Genomic DNA, 22,376 nt, shown 5'->3' with positions numbered 1-22,376 from the left:
CTTGCCTTTAACCTTTACTAACCTTCACCTGCTAACCTAGGACACTGCCAAGCTGCCAAAATAACACAAGCAGAGGGACAGGGACCTAAACATCTTCTGAAAGTCAGAGAAGAGGATTACAGGCAGCACAGTCTTAGTCTCCAGGTGCTGCAGGGGTGTACCCGTGGTGCTCTTGGCAGGCACAGGCCCTTCCCGGCACCTAGGGGCTCAGTGGGGAGGTCAGTTCAACGCCTGCTGCCAGCTCGCCGAAAGGCTGGTGGAAATTCGAAAGCCATGAGTAGGCTCAGGTGGTAAGATAAGGCCAACCGCAAGCTGGGGAAGAGATGAGTTCCTCCAGCATCCAAACACCCACACCCACAGCCCAAGAGGAATGCAGCCCCTAAGCTCGCCCCCTTTCTGATGCTCACAAAGCATGCACCTTGGAGAAATGACCATGAGGTCACAGTTGTAGAGGCCCACACATTCTACTTAGAATTCTTTTAAAAAGAGACAAAAGAGTTGGCATTTCCCAGTGAGTTACTCAGCTCTTGGTCAGAGGTTTCCTGTCTGTAAGATTCCAACAAGGAACCCTTTTCCTTGCACGGAATTGAGCTTGGGCGATGACAATCATGTAACACTCTTTCTAAGAGTTCAGCTTCCTGAGTTAGACGTTTCCCATGGTGGCTTTTTAATCGCTTGACAATATACTATTCAGCCCAGTTTTTCCTAGGGGGTTTTGCTACATTTATCTAAAATAATGGTAAGTCCCGATTCCTGTTACAGAAGGGGATGGGGGAGGAGGAGGAAGTCAAAGAACAAAACACAAAAGACTAACAACCCCTTGTTCCCCAGATGTGTGTAAACGGAATGTTCTTACCTGATGAACGGGACATGGTATGGACGTACAAAGATATAAAGACAGACGCCCACCAGCTGTGCCGAAGTCAACAGAATGTATCTATGAGAGCGTGAGATGGCTTTCTGAAGCTGTTCACCCCACATCTTCTTGTTGGTAGTACTGGAAGAGAAAAGGAAAGGATGCTGTTTACAGCTGGCTGTAAGTACATCTATCTCCCACCTACCAAATGCTCCAGCCCAAGCCTATTCTGGTTGCAGAACTGATTTCACACTGCCCGCACCCCAATATTAGTGTCATGCTTTCCTTCTTCTAGTGGAGGATCTGGGTGTTTTTGGCTATGTCTCACACATCACAGCAGCCCTTCCTTGACCCCTGAAACCCAACCCAGGACCTTCTCATAGCAGCCCCACAGAGTCAGTCTTATTTATTTGTTCAGAAAGTTCCTTAAAATAAAGTCAGGCCAGTTTAGCAGGGGGTGGGGGGAATGTCCAGTTGACTTCATATCAAATAAAAATCCAGTGGTTTTGATTTTTTCCTTTGCCCTGGCGTGCAGGAGGAAAGTACCTCTTCCCGGCACTCACACTTTCTCACGTCTCCCCAGGAAACATGAGTCAACCACTCTCCCAGTCCCAGCCCTGCCCTTCCCCTGCACCCCAGGTCCACACATGCCAGCTCCCTCTGGCAGCGTAAATTAGCCTCAACAAGTGGCCGAGGCCAGAGCACCACAGAGAAAACACAGCAATCATCAGCCCTTCCTTTTACTTCCTAAGTAGCAGAGAAAGAACAGGGCGGTGCATGTGTGAGCATAGAGAAGGAGCCAGGTGAGAGATCCCCACACAGCCAGGGCTACAGCTTAGCTGGCTCAGAAGCAGGCTGGCTCCCAGAGAGCCTCAGAGGCTCTGCTCCCAGCCAGGCACCTGACTCAGGAAGTCCCTGCCCGGCCCCGCACACCTGGCTCCTTACCTGGCATTGACAATATTCCCTGCGCTCAATTCCACCATCTCTTCAAACCCCACAGCAAATATGTCAGCTGGGCTGCTGTCATCTGGGGAGCAAGGCAAGAGATGACAGAAGTCAGAACCGCCAAGTCCTGCATTACGAGTTCATGGGGCTCCCCAGTCCCCTCTCCCGAGTCATGTTGTCCACTGCCTGAGTCCAGCTCCAGGTGGCCACCATTGCTGCTGGGAACTGCCCCAGTGGAATCTGCTTCAGAAATGCCTGGCTTAAATGTAGCACAGTGAGCCCAGAGGGGCCCTCCGTCCATTCTGTTCCCTTTGCACAGGGGAGGTCAGAGTTTAATATAACCTTGTAGCCATTGACTGAATCTCTCCAGTCACGACCTCTGACACCCAGGCTCCTGAGCCACCAAGCCCAGCCATGGCTCCAGCTGCTGCAGAAAGTGAGAGGCCCACCTCCCCAGGGTCCAGCCAGGAGGATGTGGCCTCTGTCAGCGAGAGGCCAGGCAGGCTGTCCACTTCCTTCTCTGTTGGCCACAATGGGCAACCTGGAACCTCTAGTTTCCCTGACTTAAAGCTTTATTTTTTTTTTAAATAAAACAATCCCCGTCCCTCTGTCTGATCTGCTTGGCAACAGTAACCACAGCACTCCTTTCCTTCTCTGGAACCTGGTGTATCTCTAGTGGGACTGCTGGGGAGCCTGCTAGTGTCTACCCCAAAAAGATCCCCTGCAAAACACCAGCCAGCTTGCTAAAAACATGCCCACTTTCCTGCAGGGAAAAGAAGAGGAGTCACTTCAGTCGGGAGGGGAGGGACGGCTCTTGAGCCATGGCTGTGCTAAGCACTCTCCGCGTTGATGGGCCTGCTCCGGAGGGCATCCTGAATGGCTTCTGGAGGCACCACAAGCAGCAACCCAGGCTACCACCGACAGAGAGCCCCAGTGGCTCTGAATGGTGGACTCTGCCACCTGCCCTCGGAGGCAGAAAGGAGGGCGCAGACGGTGTGTGCACAGGAAGGGATGGGGCTCTGGGCACCACCCAGGCAGCTGTGGGGCACGAATGTACACATGGGCCACTGCCTGTCAGCTAGAACACAGGTCACTTACCAACGGGCAAAAACCTGAACCACTGAACCACAAGTTCCTGAGTCTGAGGAAGCAAAAACAACAACAACAACAACAAAAAAACCCAAGGCCCTGGAGTCAACGCTGACTGGACAAGAATCACTTATTCTTCAGATCCTAAGTTCTGGGGCCATTCAATAGTGTATCTTACAAGATAAAAGGTGAGGTGTCAACATTTGGAATTATTTTATTCCTAAATAGCACATGAATTATTTTGTGACTACTTAAAGCAGATGAATAGAGTTGGTTTGGGGAGAAGCAGGGATGAGCTGTTCTTGGTCAATATCAACACTGAAGGCAGGGCCAGGCGCGGTGGTGCATGCCTGTAATCCCAGCACTTTGGGAGGCTGTGGCAGAGGGATCACCTGAGGTCAGGAGTTCGAGGCTAGCCTGGCCAACATGGCAAAACCCCGTCTCTACTAAAAATACAAAAATTAGCTGGGCATGGTGGCGGGCGCCTGTAATCCCAGCTGCTCAGGAGGCTGAGGCAGGATAATTGCTTGAACCTTGGAGTTGGAGGTTGCAGTGAGCCGAGATTGCGTCACTACACTCTAGCCCAGGTGACAAGAGTGAAACTCATCTCAAAAAAACAAACAACAACAAAACAAAACAAAAAACAAAAACAAAACACTGAAGACAGGCTTGGCTCCCAACCTCACAGTTACATGGCCCTAGAAGCCACACCTTTCGCCTGGTGACAAAAAGATTCTATTGATGAAAGCCTAAGACTTCACCATCACTGTATGCAAAGAGAAAAGAGAGATTCACCATCTGCTAAACTTCTAAACATTTGGGAAAGGAAAAAAGTCAGTTACTTGCAAGGCAGCATTCTTGAGAGTCAGACCACGGTGCTATTTAAACATTGTGAGGAGGGAAAACACCAAAGACGAAATTCCCCAAGACGATGGCCACTAAAGGGTCAAGCGTGACATGTCAGGTTAGGTGCAATTGGATTTTGTCTCCCCTGAAGTCACTGCCCTCACCCTGGGAGTCGGTAGCTCCCGAGAGCTGGGGCGAGTCGAGCAGCCAGTCGGTCAGCTCCGCCGTCCTGAGCAGGTTGCTCCGGAACTGCTTTCCTCCGTTCACGTTCCAGGTCCCCATAGCAATCCGGATCCGCTTGAAATTTGTGAATTCGGACTGACGCTCAGTCATAGCTTTCAGGATCCTGGGAGTCACTGTTAGGAGGCATAAAAAGGCACATTTCTTTGCAGTTCCAAAGCTCAGGCATCCTCCAAAAAGACAGAAGAGGCTGCCTGGCAGAGACAGATGGTTCATGAGCCTCTAGAGATAAACCAGGGTATGCTCCTTAGGAAGACGACAAAAGGCTTAAAACCACGGTCACCATGGTGCTTCCCTTATGGCATTTCTGCAATAAAGGCATGAAAACATAAGACTGGAAACTCACTGTCTATACCCCTGCCCCCAACTGAAGCCAGAAGCCATGGGACATCAGATCATAGGGATCTCAGACACGACGAGGAAAAGCCGTGTCCTCACTGTCCACTCCGTAGAAGAAGAACGCATAGGAATTTAAGCAAGGGCATGCTGTAACTGACCATATTTCATTGTATATGTGCCCATATACACTATAACTTTAAGTGTCTTACCAACCCAGACAGCCACCTTTGCATCCTCTGCCTTCCAGCCTGCATGTCTGATATGTTTTGTTTTGCCCCAGACTTAAGGCTTTAAAAAGTCACTACACAGAACCATCTCCATCCTCTAGATAGCCAAAATATATTCCTATCTTTTAAACTTGTGACATAAACGAAATCTAACTCATGTCTGCCTTGCTATTAAATAAGACTCACTGTACAACATGGAGCTTCATTCACCTTTTACAGAGCTGGCACTGTTTCCAGAGTAGAAACTAAATATCACCGTGCCTATCGGAAGCCAAATAAGAGCTCCCCCAGTGACGGCGAGAGTGGAAAAGGGACATGAACCCATTTTAAGCATAGGCTAGTTCATTTTTCAAAAGCACCTGACATTTCTAAAGTGACACTTGTACATTCTTATAAGGAAAAATGCTGCGTTTCTCCTCCTTTTCCGTGAGACCTAATATGTTTACAGGCTCAGGTAAGAAGATGCCATTAAAATGCTCCCAAAGGAACCTCCTATGTTGATGGAATCACGATGTCTTGCCGCTGAGACCAGAAGGTGCCCTCATCCCCGGGGGGTGACAGCATCCTCCTCCTCTGTTTCTACAGGGTCCTCAGGGGCCAAAACAGAAACTGGAGGCCAACTTCATGGGAAGCTCCCAAAGCCAACATCACCTGCTAACGGCCCAAGAGCCCAGGCAGCTGAGGAAGTTTCTGGAGTGGGTTAGCGTTCAAAGGCACTGATGCGTTTAGGAGAGTGCATGGCCTCTCGCTGAGCCCGCCTGGTGTCTCCCGCTTCTCGGGATGGAAACACAGTCCAAGCCGAGACAGAGGAAGCGCGAGCTCCCAGGCCCAGCTGGAAAGCACAGGCTCCCGGGAGAGGCAGTGACAGCTGCAAGGTGCATGGTCCACCGCTCAGACCCCAGGCACCTCTGCCACCCACTCTCTGGATAGCACAGAGGCGGTGGGAACGTGGGGTCGAGAAGCACCCCGCCTCCCCGCCTCCCCCTGTCCGCGGCGGGCCCTACCCAGGAGCGCCGTGCTGTCCAGCAGCATGCCCCCTTTGTCTGCCACCTCCTCGCCATAGACGTCCCCAACCAGCAGCAGCTTGATGGCCTCCTGCTTCACCCCGTCGAAGAAGTTGGACTGGATGGTTCGAGACATGGACCGGGCTCCATCCTTCAGCTTCCCCACCTGCCGAGAGCCCAGACCGAAGGCCGTGAGGGGGGTCCCTGGGGCCCCCACCCTGCCCCCTCGGCGGGGCCCTACCTTGGCCTTCCCTTCCAGGGCCCTGCTGCCTGTGAACACCTTGCTCAGGCTGTGGCCATTCAGAGACCACATGGCTTTGAAGGACTCCACAAAGCGGTCAACGATGGGTTTTGAACTCAGCCCCAGGGTCTCGAGCTGCAGATGCAGGACCTGGGGAGGAATAAGGGATGGCTGTCACTGGCTTCTCCCACAGAGGCCCTGCAGCCACTGTCCCAGGAGGTTCCTCATTCGGTATCCTGTGGATTACGCTGTGCCCTGGAAGACCCTGTGCCCTCCAGAGGATGAGGAGTTCCTACAGCAGAGAGTGACTTCCCACACCTCACCCCAACTTTATCTATAGGGTCCACCCAAGCCCTCCTCTCACCCCCTGACACCTGACCGCTCCCCCACCCCACCCCGCCCAATGCCAGAGGCTGAAGAGCAAACAGTGGTGGACAGCAGGGGGTGCTGACCCTACCCCTGACCACCCAGCCAGGAGAGGTCAACCAGGCAGCTGGGGCCATGCAGACCCAGGTCTCCCTCCCCGGCTTCAAATCCAGCCTCATCCGGCCAGCCTCACACTGCCTTTGGCCAATGGTGCATCCACGATAATCATTACACACAACTGCTGTTCCCTAGGAGCCTTTGGGCCACCATGTCTGGGATGCATTTCACAAGAGGGTGTGAGAAAGCATGCCTATGACAGAGAAAGCAGCCTCCTGGGGAACCCTTCTCTGGATGTCCCAGTGTTTCCCTGTCCACCTTCCCCATAGTTAGAAAGTTGTCTCGGTGATGCCACCCTCATCTTGCCACTAAAGGTGCTCAGCCCAGCCTGTCCAGCTGAAGTCACAGGACCTGGCACAGATGGCCGAAAAGGCTGTGGCAGGGACACACCTCGAGCGCAATGAAGCTCTGCACAGTGTTGGTTCGGTCCAGGCAGTCGAGACAGTTCATCCGCAAAGTGCCTTTCTGAAAACTTAGGACAAGAAGAAATGTAAATGGTTATATGTTGTGTTCAAAGAAGCAGTGGCCATAGCACAGAGGCCCATGTCTGACTGTCAACTCCCAAGGAAACATGGTTGTTTTTTTTTGAGACAGAGTCTCACTCTGTCACCCAAGCTGGAGTGCAATGGCACGATCTTGGCTCACTGCAACCTCCGTCTCCCGGGTTCAAGCGATTCTCCTGTCTCAGCCTTCCAAGTAGCTGGGACTACAGGTGCGTGCCATCACACCCGGCTAATTTTTGTATTTTTAGTAGAGACGGTGTTCCACCACATTGGCCAGGCTGGTCTCGAACTCCTGACCTCATGATCCGCCCGCCTCAGCCTTCCAAAGTGCTGGGATTACAGGCATGAGGAAACATATTCTAAGAGGGAACCCCTCACCTTCTTACCAATAGCCCCCCAGAAACCCCAGTGTCCATCCCAGTGGATCCCCAGCACTGCTGGAAAGGCAGGCACACCCCAGGACACACACTCAGCAGCCTGCACAGCTGGGTCATTTTAAATTTAGCTGGTCCTTGTTATTTATAGCAGTTATGTTCTATAAAGTTGTAGGAACACTGAATTGGACATGAACACAGAACTATCGCTCCTAGGGGAAATATAGGGTTAGGTTTCTGCAAACCTCTGGTCACGTTTTCATCAACTGATCAATATACAACCTTGTTTTATGTATGTTTCCATATAAAGACACCTTATTGAATATATATATATGCTTAATTAACGCTGAACCATGGCCAACAGCACTGTAGCTCATATAGGGACAAAGCTTATCTTAACGTGCATTTTCTCCATAAGGCACATCACCACCACCTTCTTGTGCTCAGAAGTACTAGACAGCTCTTCAGCACAATGCTTGGGGCCATTCTAAACCATGAGATCCCTGAACAAAGGGGGGCCCCTAACAAAGACCCCACAAATGTGAAAAACATGGTACTAAATCTCAAAAAGGACACTTGTTTACATACAAGGGCTGAAATATGAAGACAGAGTATCACCTTGTTTGATCTCAGCTGGGAGCATGTACATGTGACTCAAATTGTCACTGCTCTGCACACGTCTGTTTTGAGTACTGATTTTGGGGTGACAAATAAGTTTTAAGGAATAGGTAAATAAGCCAATATGGAATCTGCAAATAACGAGGACCCCCTGCACGTGACCTGAGGGAACTGGACTTCGTTTTTCTCCTCTGCTCTGAACAGGGAAGTCCTGGTCTCCTCGAGCAATCTAAGTTTATGCCAGCCATCCCACCGTGACTGTGGCCCTCACTCTCACAGGCCTGCGTCACAGCGTGGAGCTCCATGTTTTAATGCAGTCCCCCTTATTAGTTCATTTCTTTTGCCAGAAAACCATGCCTCAACATCTCCTTGAGAAATTCAAAAGCCTGTCTCCAATCGTGGGAAGGGAGAGGAGAAGCTGGAACCCAAGATTCCTGGCGTCGCCAAGCTTATGACCCAGGAAACCACAAGGGTAACTGAGTGGGGAGGGAAGGAAGCTGCCCCTCATAGGGCGCATGTCCTAGACGGCGTGGCCCCTCTGCCGCCTCACCCAGCAGAAGGCGCGGCGTGCAGCGAGCCTCACCGTGGACTGACGCTTCCCCCCAGCAGAAGACGTGGCACAGCGTGCAGCGAGCCTCACCGTGGACTGACGCGTCCCCCCCAGCAGAAGACGTGGCACAGAGTGCAGCGAGCCTCACCGTGGACTGATGTTCTCCCCCTTTGTGAACACATCGAAGTCTTCCCAGTGCAGCTTTAACTGTGGCCTCAAGAGGGTCTCCAATTTCTCTAGCTTCCCGCCTTTGGCAAACTGATGGAAGTCAAAATTGATCATAGGCGTGTCGCCCGCGTGGCAAGAAGCCCAGAGCAGCTTCTGAAAAGAGGAGGGGAGGGCGGTGAGGGGAGCAGATGGAAGGGAGGACGAGGAGGGCAAGCTCCTTGCATAGCTTGACATGTGCGGCTAACCAAGGTGACTCGCCGCAGGATGTGCTTTAGCTGGAAGCTCACAGTGGACCAGGCAGTTGACCCCGAAAGGGAATCACAGGACAAAGGCCCTGGGGGGACAAAACCCACAAAGAGCATCTTGCCTGCGAAAGGGCAGAAGGTCCCCCTTGGGCAAAAGAAGCCAGAGCAGGTGTGGCTCCCTGGAGAGATCATACTCCTGCAGGGCTCTCCGGAGGTCACAGGTGAGGAAGGACTGCTCTGTTCTTCAGATGGCCCAGGTGCCCCAGGCCCTCGGAGACAGCAGTGCTGCGGCAGGCTGCAGAGCTCATAATCCAGCTCCCCGTTGCCCTGTAACCAGCCGCATCCTGCGGCGCACCAGCCTCTGGTGGCTGTGCTCTGAAGAGACCAAGTCTCCAGCTGAAGTGGCCCAGTTGGGTCCCACATCCTGATGCTACTTCAGGATGGTCAGGGAGCCAGAGTGAAGGTGGGGAGAGATGGGAAGCAGGGCAAGGGACTGCTGATGGCACCAGGATGCCCTTAAGAGCCCTCCCTTCCATATGAGGCTTCTCTGGCCTGGCAGCTCCCTGGCTTTCTCCCCAGAGAGCCCCGTGATGAAGGACAAACTGTCCGCCTACCCAGGCCACCCGGCTTCCAGGCCTCTCACAACCTGCACCCATGCCCTTGCGGCTTCAGGTCAGGCCAGTCCAGCCTCTGCCCAGCCAGAGGTCCTAGTGACTTGGAAGGACTAGAAGGACTTGGGGGTCATCTGATCTGACTCAATGTGACTGCCTGTGATAGGCGTGAGTGTAAATCAATGCAATGCTGCCATCATCAAGCAAGTCTTGCTGTGAGCAAGAAGCTGGAGGAGCCCAACAGTGCCTGGTGGCTCAGTGCCATGCATTCCACAGCCAGTGCTTCATCCAGCAGGACTGATGGCCCCTAGGCCCTGGGCAGGCTGCCAGGCCGCCAACCTTGGTCTGGGCCGAGCTGATGTGGCTGAGGGCCACCCCAGGCAGGGCCATGACCCAGGTCTCCAGCTAGAGTGCCCCTCCCTACCTGGCCAGGAGCCCACCCTTCCCCGCATGAGGTGGCTGCCATCTCCTGCCCTCAGCAGTGCCGGGCACTTCACCCACTGATGGGAGGGGCCACAACTCAAGGCATAGGGGAAAAAGACTTAGGGTTCTTATTATTATTCTTATTTTTTAGCTTTTTTTTTTCCTTCTTCCTTCAAATTAGCAGCCAGCATCACTGCCAAGATGGGTGGGAAGGGAGACACTTCTGGAGCTTGTTGCTAATAGCAACAAACCAAACAGGAAAAGCAGGTCTGGCCAAATAAAACTTGCAACCAGGAAGTGCCTGCTCTGAGCACGAGCATGTGGCGTTTCTAAGCAGAGGGAAAGGCTCAGAGATCGCCCTCACCCCCAGTGAGGCGACTTTGAGCTCTCTCCGTAACGGATATCTTTGAGCTTTAAACAACGAGAGAGTTTTCCTCTATTAGGCAGGGGACATGGAGGCTGGTAAAGGAACCAGGAGCCCCCATGGCTCATTCTGGAACGTCTTGCGCCTGGGGAGCAGGGGGCGGGGGCTGGAGGCCTGGGATCTATGCACAGGGATAGACCCTGCCCAGGATCTCTGTCCAGGATCGCCAGGAAAAGCCCCCAGGGAAGCCTGAAGGAGCCCACAGGAGCCCAGCAGCAGCAGGTCCGGGAGCTGCCATGGGAGCCCGAGGAAGAGGGGGAAATTTGAAGGCCAGCCGGCAAGCAGGGGAAAGCCACCGAAGCTCCTGCTCCTGAGCTCTGAGGCCGGGTGCCCTGTGGGGCTGGGGGAACTCACCCAGGACCAGCCAGGGCAGAAGGGGAGGCCCGCCTGCTCCTGGGCTGGACTGAGAGGGACACCTTGAGAGGTCAGAAGCCCTCGAAGCTCCATGGGGAGGGTAAGGGACACATGGCTGGGGACAGGAGATGCTCTGTTTTGACTTTGAGCAAATTCTCCCAACCATCAGCTCACAGAAATTACACTCACTAGGCCGGGCGTGGTGGCTCACGCCTGTAATCCCAGCACATTGGGAGGCCGAGGCGGGTGGATCAGTTGAGGTCAGGAGTTCTTGACCAGCCTCACCAACATGGCGAAGCCCCGTCTCTACTAAAAATACAAACATGAGCCAGGCATGGTGGTGGGCGCCGGTAATCCCAGCTACTTGGGAGGCTGAGGGAGAAGAATCGCTTGTACCTGGGAGGCAGAGGTTGCAGTGAGCTGAGATTGCACTACTGCACTCCAGCCTGGGCAACAAGAGCCAAACTCTGTCTTAAAAAAAAAAAAAAAAAGAAATTACACTCACTGTATGAGGGCCCGAGTCACCAAGCACTGCCGTGTTCACTGGTCGGAATGCAGGGGAAGCCTCAGGAAACGAAGGAGGGCTGGGCTGTCAGCTTCAGTCCCTGCAGGAGCCACCTCCAGGCTCAAGGCTCCACCATGGCCACCCGCCGCCCAGCCCAGCCGTGGAGAGGGCAGCCTGGCCTTACCTTGAAGGCTCTGTTGAGCACCTCCTCTCCGCCTCTGCTTCCCAGAAGGTTCACGACCACCTGCTGCCCGTACTGCTCCTTCAGAAGCACCATGTGCCTGCAAAGGCAGTGGGGTGGGCGTGATGCTGGGCACAGGCACAGGCGCAGACTCTGCCCTGTTCTGCCCCTCAAGGGAAGACAGGGCAGAAGTAGTCATGCTTTCTTAGTGCCAGAGTCCAGGACCAGCTGTCCCCCATGACCCAAAGCGTGGAAAATGAGCCTGGGTGGAGAGAACCTGTGCCTCCCAGCTGCCATTACTACTAGCTAGCATAGACTTCTACATGAGTTTGGAATCAGACAAAGGATACGCTGCACTTTCTATAAAGCACCTCCCATTAAATCTAGGACCCTAACCTGACCTTTCATCAACAGAATTTTGTGTTTGAGACAGGATCTCAGTCTGTTGTCCAGGCTAGAGTGCAGTGGCACGATCATAGCTCACTGCTGCCTCAAACTCCTGGGCTCAAGCAGTTCTCCCACCTCAGCCTCTCAAGGAGTAGGGACTACAGGTGCATGCCACCACATCTGGTTAATTTTTACTTATTTATTTTTCAGAGAGACAGGGTCTTGCTATGTTGCCCAGGCTGGTCTTGAACTCCTGGCTTCAAGCTATCTTCCCACCTCAGCCTCCCAAAGTGTTGGGATTACAGGCATAAGCCACCGCGCCTGGCCTAGAGTCTTACACATGCAATGTGCACATATGTGAAATGAATCTCTTATTTTGCTTGGTACCCATCCTTCTCAAAACTAGAACAACTGGCAGGAAAGCTCTCAACTCAGCATCCTGTTTTCAATCTAAGTGCTGTATTTCATTATGCTAAACCACAACAAGGAGATACAACAAAACTTGCAGGCTTTGGAAAACACTCCTTATATTGGAAGCTACTTTCTAAATATGTATGTTGAAATATTAGTGAGAGATTCCAATATTTATCCTTGATCACCAGCTTTTTAAAGTAACCTTACATTTCAAATTTAAACATGTTGAAATGTAGTGCCTTAAACAAAACATAGGGAAATGATACAATGCAAAAAGCAGATGTCAAATCATCATTTAATGGTGCAATCTTTATGCCTAAATATAAAAAAACACTGGAAAAAAAAACACATGATGTCAAAAGTGGTAGAATTTTATATGATTTAAGTTCTTTTCTTCTTTAAACATCTTTCTCTTTTCCAAATTTCTGTGATGACACGTTTATGAGCGGAATTTTTTAAAGAGCTAATAATGATCATGAAAAAAATCATTTTTTTTTCTTATGCAATAAGAGAAAACATTCTCTTACTAACTTTAAGGGACAGTAGTAGAAAGAATATGGATTTTGAAGCGGGTAGTTTGAAGTTAGGCTCGCCTGCGGACTCCCTGGCCTAAGTTAAGGGCGAGCACCCTCCGGGGCTCCCATCTCCACGTGCAACTCCAGGCAGCCCTGGGGCGGGCTGTGTGTGGCTCAGCCCTTGTGGGCTTTCTTTTGGGTCGGTCTGCCCAGAGAAGGTGCATCCCAGGCCTGGCTCTGACACGTGCAGGCTCTGCCCCTGGTGAGGGAGCCCACCGTGGCCACACATCCAAGCCACATCCCACAATGTGGCTCATCAGAAACAAGGCCCATTTCTGATCTCTGCCTTTCTCATTCCTGCCCCTTCTTCTCAACTGGTTCCAAAGCCCAGGGCCAGAAGGAAACTGTTATTACTCATTATTACTCACTATTCCTCATCATTACTCTGTGCTGTCCCAACCCCAAACTCCCCTGATCAAATGATTCATCCCCTCTGAGCTGGCTCCTTCATCTATAAAGCAGGGCTACTTCCCCTCCTGCGGAGAATGGCGAGGAGGACTAAGAAGACAAGTGAAAGTGACAAGGACAGTGCTAGGTGTGTGGGAGGTGGTTCCTCTTTCCTTCCCTTTATTGTAAAATGCTCGTTATTGGTGAGCTGAGAGGCCCTGCTGACCCAGGTAAGGGGGCGCTGGCACCCAGGGCGTAAGGGGGCGCTGGCACCAGCAGCAAGGTCGGCGGCGTACAGGCTTCTTCCTTGGTCACCCTGAGCATTGAGGCCTTTTTTTCACTTCCCCTGCCTACGGGTTACTGTCATACGAAGCTTCTTGGAAAACAGGAGTTTTTCAGGACACTGAGGAATCAGATTTCTATTTGGAAGCATCCTTCTCATCTTCAGGGAGGGACCAAGAGTTCGGCACACCCTGATGTGCACAGCAGCCGCCCGCAGAGCGGGGCGGGGAAGGAGAAGGGGTTCACTGTCCTGTGAGGGGAGACTGAGGCACCGCCCCGTGAAAGGTTAGCCCTTCCACTGAGACTCATCACCACACAGAGATGACAAGACCCCGCTCAAGCAGCTGCAGCCAAAGACCTGCTACAAACAGCCCTCCTCAGATATAGAGCACACAGAGCAAAGTGACAAGAGACCGCCTCGGCTAACAGGGGCACCCATGCAGCTCAGGCAAAGGAAAACAAGCATCCTCTGGGGAGAAAAACTATCTGTGTGAAGGTTTTGCAGGGGAAAGAAAGGATTTACTCTCAACCAAATCCATCAGAGAACTGCACGACTCTTGAGAGCACAGTGATGTCCCAGAGAAGAGAACTGGGAAGCACCCAGGACAATGCACATGCCAGTCCAGGGACATCATCGAAGACCTGGGCAGCCTGCTCTCAGGGGGACCCGCACGGTGCCCCACTGAGGCCACTAGGCAGACATGTCACCTTATTTCCAAATGTTATCTCGATTGAGGGGAACATAGTCAGCAATGAACATGAAAGCAGCAGCTCCTGCAAGGGAACGGGAGGGCTCCTGCCTCCAGCCCAGTGTCGTGGGTAAGAAGCATTACAGAGGAGACTTCCTGAATACAGTAGCTGCCTGTAGAAAGACTCACCCTTTCAGCAGCTTGTCCTGTGATTTGCAGAAGAGATCTAAGTGTACCCCTAGATTTAGGAATGCTTTCCAAGGGGCAAGGCAGCTTCTGGGGTGCTTGTGAGAAGAGAGAGGTCTCATTCTCTGTGGTACGTGCATCTCACACACCACGCATTACCAGGATTCTGAAAAATCTGCAGTCTATGCAAACGTGCTTCAACTAGATGTATGTATTTTTTAAGAAAGCTCCTAAACATAGGAGGGTTTTTGAAGCGAACCCAGCATGACCCTTCCCTCTTGTTTTGGGTCAGCTTCGGGTAGAATATTTTTGTTTTTTGTTTGTTTTGTTTTGAGATGGAGTCTCGCTCTGTCACCCAGGCGACCCCCTAAAATCTGAGCCACCGAGCTTAGCCAGGTAGAATTTCATTTTCAGTTTCATGTTCACTATTTCCTAAGACAATTTAGTATAGATGAATGTCAACTGAAAGAACTCCGCATGTAGAATGCTTAGGACATACTAATAACGTTCTGGAAAAGGCAATGGTCTTGTCTACACTTGATTAAATATCTCGTTACAGAAAAAGCCCATTACATGTCATACGCTAATCAGGGGGTCACATCTGGGATCATATGACCAGTGTTATGTTTAACAAGAGTATGAAAGCAAACTTAAAGTCTCAATAAAGCTTCAGGTAGAATGACTCAAACACTTAAAACATTACTTTCGAGAATTTTACTATATTCACTAAGACAATTTTAAAATATTGAGTACTTAGATTAAATAAACAAATCTTTTAAGAAGATATTATTTCAAACACATATTACAGATAGCTCAGCTTTTCTTAAGCAAGCTGCAAAACAGTAAATGTGTTAAGATCCAATTTGTGTATTAAAAAAAAAATATATATATATATTAAAAATGCCAAAATTGTTTTCTAGAGTGACATGTAAAAAACTACTAATAGTAAAATCTCTGAGAGTGGTAACTGGGAGTTAGGGTACTTTTATATTTCACTTTATACTTTTCTATACTTATTTATTCTATATTATTTTAAAACAAAAAACAAACAGCTTCAAATATCCTATAATTTAGATTATCCCTTATTAACCAGGGCATAGAGATGAAGCCTCATTGCAAGAAACTGATAAGATAAAATAATTACAAAGTGCTACCTGAACATTCAATTAATTTCCCTTCAGGAAACCTGAGAACAAGTAAAAATCCCATTTTGTCATCTCCCTTCTTGTATAAAGGACCAAAGGGAAACCAGCTTTAGATTCAGGGTTCAGGGTCCTTCCTTTCCCGTCGCACCCTCTTCCTTGTGTCTGATGGGAGGACGACGTCTAAGGATGACAATGACAGGCTTGGATGGTGTCAGACAATCCCTACCTGTCGAAAGCAGGGGCATTGGCTTCCAGGCCTCTGTGGAGTCTCAGATGATGGGAGCCAACCTAAAGCAAAGAGAAGTAACAATAGTGATTCTTCCTGCTCTGCAAACCAAGGAGGCCGTGGTTTTTCCCATTCTCCTTCTTACTGCCAGCCAGGCTGCATGTGGCACCCACTAGGCCACCTCTGTGGCCTCTTCAGGGCTCAGGAAGGCTGAGCTCTCTGGATTCAGCTAACAGTGCTCCAAACTAAGGTCTAGGTGCCTCGAGTCTGGCTTTGCTGCTGCCCAGTCCTAACTGCAACATGACCGTGTCTGCTGCAATTCTTCCACAGGAAGCAGATCCAGGGTAAGATGATGAGGCAGATGTCAGCTCCTAAGCTCTCTGATAGCACAGAGGTCAGTGAAGCCAACTGTGGAGACAGAACCTGCTTCTCAGCCTCCTTTATGCCTTCAGGGACACCAATTTCCCCCTAAAATCTGAGTCATACTAATGATCAAATTTGCCTTATTATTAATAGAACTATTTATTTAATACTCAACTTAGTTTAAAAAATACATTTAAAATACATATTGTTGCTGGAGACAGCTTAAAGGGGCTTTCACTGGCCAAATCTGGGAAAATTTGAACATCAAACTATATGAGGACAGTAATGGATTTTAACCTGATGAATAAAGTAGAAATTCATGAATCTATACTGATGATAACTAGATGGGTGAATAGATGGATGGATGGATGGATGGATGAATAGCTGGGTGGATGGGTGGGTGGGTGGATGGATGGATGAATGAATAGCTGAGTGGATGGATGGGTGGGTGGATGGATGGATGAATAGCTGAGTGGATGGATGGATGGGTGGGTGGATGAATAGCTGGGTGGGTGGATGGATGAATAGCTGAGTGGATGGATGGATGGATGGATGGACGGACGGATGGATGGATGGGTGGGTGGATGGACGGATGGATGGGTGGGTGGGTGGGTGGGTGGGTGGATGGATGGGTGGGTGGGTGGGTGTGTGGGTGGATGGATGGATGGGTGTGTGGGTGGATGGATGGATGGGTGGGTGGGTGGATGGATGGATGGGTGGGTGGGTGGGTGGATGGATGGATGGGTGGATAGCTGAGTGGATGGATAGATGGGTGGATGGGTAGGTGGGTGGGTGAGTGGATGGATAGATGGATGGATAGATGAATGGGTGAATGAATGGGTGGATGGCTGAATGGATGGATAATGGGTGGATGGATGAATGGGGAGATGGATGGATGGATGGGTGAATAGATGGGTGACTGAATGGATAGATGGATGGGTGAATGGGGATGGGTGGGTGGATGGATGGATGAGTGGATGCATCAGTAGATGGATAGGTGGGTGGATGGATGCACAGGTGAATGTGAGGATGGATGGATGGGTGGGTGAATGGGTAGATGAAAGATGGATGGATAGGTAAGTGGGTGAGTGGGTGGGTGGATGGGTGGGTGCATGGATGGGTGGATGGCTGGGTGGATTGATGGCTGGATCGCTGGATGGCTGGATGGGTGGATGACTGGATGGATGGATGGATGACTGGCTGGATAGAGGGATGGGTGGATGGTGGGTAGACAAGTAGGTAGATAGGTGGATGGGTGGATAGATAGGTGGATGATGAGTGGATAAGTAGATGGATGGGTGGGTGGATGGGTGGATGAATGGATGGGTTAATGGGTGACAGATGGGTGAATCAGTGTGCAGGTGGGTGGGTGTGTAGGTGGGTGAATGGGGAACAAGAGAGGGCTCTATAGTAGAATACCAAGTGATAAATTTGGAGGAAATCATTTAAAAATCATCATTTTACAACTGTCATAGTAAAGAATTGTTCAGCAAAAGTTATCTGTTGATGATAAATCTTAAGGGAAAGTTTAGTAAGAGGCAGGATACCAGCATGGTCTCAAAGTGTCTCCCATAGATTGCTGATTAGTTAAAGGGAAAACATATTAACCGTAAGTGGAGAAACTGAATAGCACCTTGACTGGGTGACCAAAATTAACATCACTAATGAGGGGCAGATGGACACCGTGTGCCTCCAGTTCTGGTACCGTGAGAAGGATACAGCATCATGTAGGTAGCATTCTGGTCAGGGATCCATACACTGAATGTGATTATAATGAAACACTAGGAAACGTAAAGGTAGGGACCCTCAACTTAATGGAAAAGAAGGCTTGCATTCTCCAAAAACATCAATGTTTTGAAAGACGGAAAGCCGAGGAACAGATGCAGATTAAAGACTAGAGACATGACCACAAAATGCAGTATGTGATGCTGGACTCAAGGCGGGAGAAGGTGCTTCAAAGGACATCATTGAGACAAGTGATCAATTTGGAATATTGCCTGCAGATGAGATTGAAGTACTTTGTCAATGTTAAATTTCCCAAATGTGTACCTATACTATGGTGATGTAGGAGAGTATATTTTGCACTTAAGTAAAGAGACACTGACGTGGTTTGGATGTGTGTCCCTTCCAAATCTCACGTTAAAACGTGACCTCCAGTGTTGGAGGTGGGGCCTGGGGGGAGGTGTTTGGATCATATGGGCAGATCCCTCATGAATAGCTTGGTGACAACCCCATGGTAATGAATGAGTTCTTGCTGGTTCACAGGAGAGCTGGTTGTTTAAAGGAACCTGCAACCTCCCTCTCCTTGCTCCCTCCCTCATCATATGACACACTGGCTCCCCTTCCTCTTCCACGATGACTGTAAGCTTCCTGAGGCCCTCCCCAGAAGCAGATGCTGGCACCATGCTTCCTGTATAGCCTGCGGAACCACGAGCCAAATAAACCTCTTTCCTTTATAAATTACCCAGCCTCAGGTACTCCTTTACAGCAAGGCAAATGGACTAACACCGACGTGATATATGCAACCTACTCTCAAACGGTTCAAAAAATAATAACGTGTGTGGCAAAAGGTTAAAATTTAGTGAATCTGGGTGAAGGACATATGGGAATTCCCTCTTGTTCTTAAACTTTTTCTGTAGGTCTGAAATTATTTCAAGAATAAGTTGTTAAAAATGCACTCTTTAGTTTTGCTTCTGTTTGAGTGTTGTAAAAGTAGTGCCATCAGATTTATCTATGTTATGAGATGCAGCTATTATCGTGCTTCATGTATCATTGTATAACTCAACACTACAGGTGATACAACTGCCCCATCTCAGACTCAAGAAAAGCACCCATCTAGAGAACTGGTTTCTCAGCAATAGATTTAGAGATTCCTCGGAGAAGGTTTCCTTTTCTTTTCTTCTTCTTCTCTTTTTTTTTTTTTTTTTTTTTTTTTGAGACAGGGTCTTACTCTGTTGCCCAGGCTGGAATGCAGTGGTGCAATCACGGCTCACTGCAGCCTCAACCTCCCAGGTTCAAATGATCCTCCCACCTCAGCCTCCCAAGTAACTGGGACTACAAGTGCACACCACAACACTTGGCTACTTTTTTTTTTTTTTTTTTTGTAGAGATGGGGTTTCGCCATATTGCCCAGGTTGGTCTTAAACTCCCGGGCTCAAGTGATCCACCCACCTCGGCCTCTCAATGTACTGAGATTACAGGCTTGAGCCATTGTGCCCGGCCAGGTTTTTTTATATAAACAATTCAACAAAGTCCCAAATCCCTTTTGGTCCTAAGACACTTTGGTCACAAGTGAAGTGAGTGCAAAATGAGGCATCTTGGCTGTTGGCTAATGGAGCTCCTAAGAAAGGCTCATCCCAAACCTGTGGGTTTTTTTTTTTTTTTTTTTTTTTGCTGCCTGTGTTGCCTCTGTCCTTTATCCCTATGGCCATCAACACCTGGCTGAGGAAATCTCAGAGAATTTGAAAACTTTCATGGCTGCACTACCGAGAGGCCTGCTCCATCCTGCACCAAGGGAAGTCGGCGATTCGGTGTACCCCTCAGCCATCCTCTGAGAGGTCACCAAGGGCTAAAACCCAAGAGAGGGGCTACCTGCTCTGTGTCGCCTGTCAGTCATCACAAGAAATCTCCCCTGGCTTCAGGGATGAGCGGCAGCTGTTTATAGGATCATTCCCATGGGAGCACAGTAAGAAGAGACTACAAGCTCGGCAGGCCAGGGCTAAGGAGCCTGGCTCTCCGTCGTGACAAGTTCTATTACTGGACATGTCTAACTGTCTCTCCCTGAGTCATAACCCAAAGCCTCTTCTTTTAATTAGGTAAAAACTGTCGCACAGATGACTGGACCTAGCAGGGTCCAATCCCCAGGCTCTATAGCTCCCCTGTCAACATATAAACTGCATTATCAGTCAGTAGTCTGTTCCTCAGTTACTGAGTGCCCTCCGAGTCAACATGCCATTGGGTATCGTGGAAAGGCAGGAAAGGGATGGGAGATGCTGAATCCCCTGCCCTGGGTGATGACACCTAACCAGGACCCCCATGGAAAGACCCAGAAGCACTTCAAAGTTTCTAACAAGTCTGCACAAGTGCAAATTAATTTGACAGAAACTATGCCCTTGAGTCCAGGGAGCAGGCAGCAAAGCAGGGTGAAATGAGGCACCTGCCTTTGATGGGGTCCCCTTAACCACATCAGTGAGGACTCAGGGAATGTGGCAAGCAGATGGCATGCCCTGGAATCAGCTGCCCACAGCAGAAGGCACAGCCTGCACAAAGGCTGCAGCATATCTTTTCTGAGGCCTCAGGCTTGTCTTTCATCCTGGACTTAGACAACCATTCCGTGTGGACAGGGCTGGGCCCAACTGTCACAGGTATGGTCAATATCCCCTGCAGTGGCTAGTCCAATATCACTGCTGACAACAAACCTTTCTACCTCAGAGCACTAAGAAGTCAGGAGCACCACCCCTGGGTGAATGACCAGAGCAGGGAATGGGCAGAAAGGATCTGTAAGTCTAGACCAGTGGTACTCAAAGTGTAGTCGTTGGACCTCCTCTGGGTGCTTGTTAGAAATGCAAAATCCTGGGCCCACTCCAGATCTGCTGAGCCAGACTCTCCAGGGGTGGGACCAGGGATCTGTGTTTTAACAAGCCCTCCAGGAGATTCCTATGCACACATGCTGAAGTTTGAGTGGCTCTGGTTTTGACTTATTTCTGGACTTGTTATGTTCCCTTTCGGCTCAGGTTGCAAATGCCCATGAAGGGGTAGAAGGTACAGCAGAGAAGACAGCTCCAGGGGCCATGTGCACACCTGCAGAGGTGCATCCACACCTGTAGAGCTGCATGCGCAATTGCAGAGCCCTGTCCACACCTGCAGAGCTGTGTCCATACCTGCAGAGCCAGGTGCACACCTGCAGAGCCACGTGCATACTGGCAGAGGCATGTCCCCACCTGCAGAGCTGCATGCATACCTGCAGAGCCGCGTGCACACCTGCAGAGCCATGTCCACACCTGCAGAGCCGTGTTCCCACCTGCAGAGCTGCGTGCATACCAGCAGCGGCATGTCCATACCTGCAGAGCCTCAGGGACACCATGACCAGGCTCAGCTTGCCACAGCTGCTTCCTTGGGCTCAGGGCCTCAGGCTGGGTCCCTCTATCCCTTAAACAAGTTGTATTACTGGACTTGTCTAACTGCTTCTCCCTGAGTCATGACCCTAAGCTGCTTCTTTTAAGCAGGTGGAAAGGCAACACAGTGAGGCCTTGGGCAAAAGTGGAGGGGAGCTTGCTCTTCCTCCATCACCCCATGCATCCCTTTTGTCTGGGTTCCTTGGGCCTCATATCCTTCCTCCCCTCTGTCCTGCTCCAACACTGACCAGCATCCACCTTCTCTGGTGTCACCTAGTCCTGAGGTCACTGAGCTTCAGAAGCCAAAGGCATGAGCTGCAGCTGGGGGCAGGGTCCACCACTGTCACTGCATTTTGTAGCTTCCCTTCTCCTCCACCCCGTGGACGAAGGGCCAGCTACTCTTATCTGGCCCCTAAAGTCATTAGTTCAATCCTATAGACCAGAGACTGAGGTTAGGTACACAGCCATGAGGACAGACAGGGTCTGGAGAACTCCTGGCTGTGGAAGTCACAGCAGAGTCTCGATCAGCACTCAAGAGGCCCAAGGATCGCAGACAGCACCTCCACACCTCTCCCCTGTACCCCACCACTCCTACCAGACTTAAGGCTACCCGAAAATCTCAGCTCAACGGCTTCCCATCTGGTGTCTTTCCCCTCCAAACTAACACTTCCTAGACTTCTGTCTAATTGTGTCTCTACCTCTTGCAGCCCTTTAGCAGTGCCCAGCGTGTGCTGGAGCCAGCTCCTGCAGGCTTGCAAGCCGATGGTGCACCCAGCTGGTCCCAACTCTGAGCTCAGTGATGTGGAGCCGTAGGTTGAAAGTGACCACGATGGGAGAATTTACACCACAGCAATGGACAAATGCTACAAACCAAAGCTCCCTGCACCCAGTCTGACCCCAATAAAACTGGCTTGCCAGCACAGCACCGAGTGGTTCCCATACTTTTCTGCACGCTGGAGTCACCCACGGGTCTTCAAAAAGGACGGCTGCCTGGCTCCCGGCCCCAGATATTGTGACTTAATGTGTATGGTATCAACCTGGGTATCAGGATTATTCAAGCTCCCCAGCACAGTCTTCTGTGCAGCAAGGTTGGGGATTACTGCTTGAGTAGCTGCTGGTATGGGATGCAAACTCCTCAGTGTAGTATCCACAGGCCCTTGACCCAGCCCTGCTCACCTCTCCTATCTGTCCTCCCGTTCCCTTCATGCCCAGGACTTCAAGAAGCTACCCAGTGACACTCCCTGATCACTGTGAACCCAAGGGTTACAACACCTGCACCCATTTTTCCGTCTGCAAGGGCTACCTTCCTTGCCCGAGTGCTTCTTCCTCACCCCTCCCCAGTCTGGACCCTTGGGCAGCCCACCCCACACCCTCAGCCTGGG

The 22,376-nt window shown here is 50.5% G+C and overlaps 1 protein-coding gene across 10 annotated transcripts in view; it reads right to left on the bottom strand.

The window, feature by feature from the left end:
• Positions 1-22,376, bottom strand: part of SYNJ2 (synaptojanin 2) — a 117,754-nt gene that overhangs the window by 28,917 nt on the left and 66,461 nt on the right. For 9 of the 10 annotated variants that reach the window (XM_054492131.2, XM_063666764.1, XM_063666765.1 and 6 more), the window contains 9 exons: positions 15,518-15,579; positions 11,230-11,326; positions 8,464-8,636; positions 6,661-6,742; positions 5,788-5,937; positions 5,547-5,712; positions 3,901-4,092; positions 1,802-1,883; positions 857-997 (listed from right to left, as the gene is read on the bottom strand). In XM_054492131.2, coding sequence (XP_054348106.1) covers positions 857-997; positions 1,802-1,883; positions 3,901-4,092; positions 5,547-5,712; positions 5,788-5,937; positions 6,661-6,742; positions 8,464-8,636; positions 11,230-11,326; positions 15,518-15,579 — 1,145 coding nt within the window. The remainder of the gene's footprint in view (positions 1-856; positions 998-1,801; positions 1,884-3,900; positions 4,093-5,546; positions 5,713-5,787; positions 5,938-6,660; positions 6,743-8,463; positions 8,637-11,229; positions 11,327-15,517; positions 15,580-22,376) is intronic. The other variant, XM_063666770.1, reaches the window with a different exon arrangement.

The sequence above is a fragment of the Pongo pygmaeus genome, chromosome 5, assembly GCF_028885625.2.
Source record: "Pongo pygmaeus isolate AG05252 chromosome 5, NHGRI_mPonPyg2-v2.0_pri, whole genome shotgun sequence".
Lineage (NCBI taxonomy): Eukaryota > Metazoa > Chordata > Mammalia > Primates > Hominidae > Pongo > Pongo pygmaeus.
Note: the sequence above shows the minus strand (reverse complement) of the source record. Positions and strands in the feature narration are given on the sequence as shown.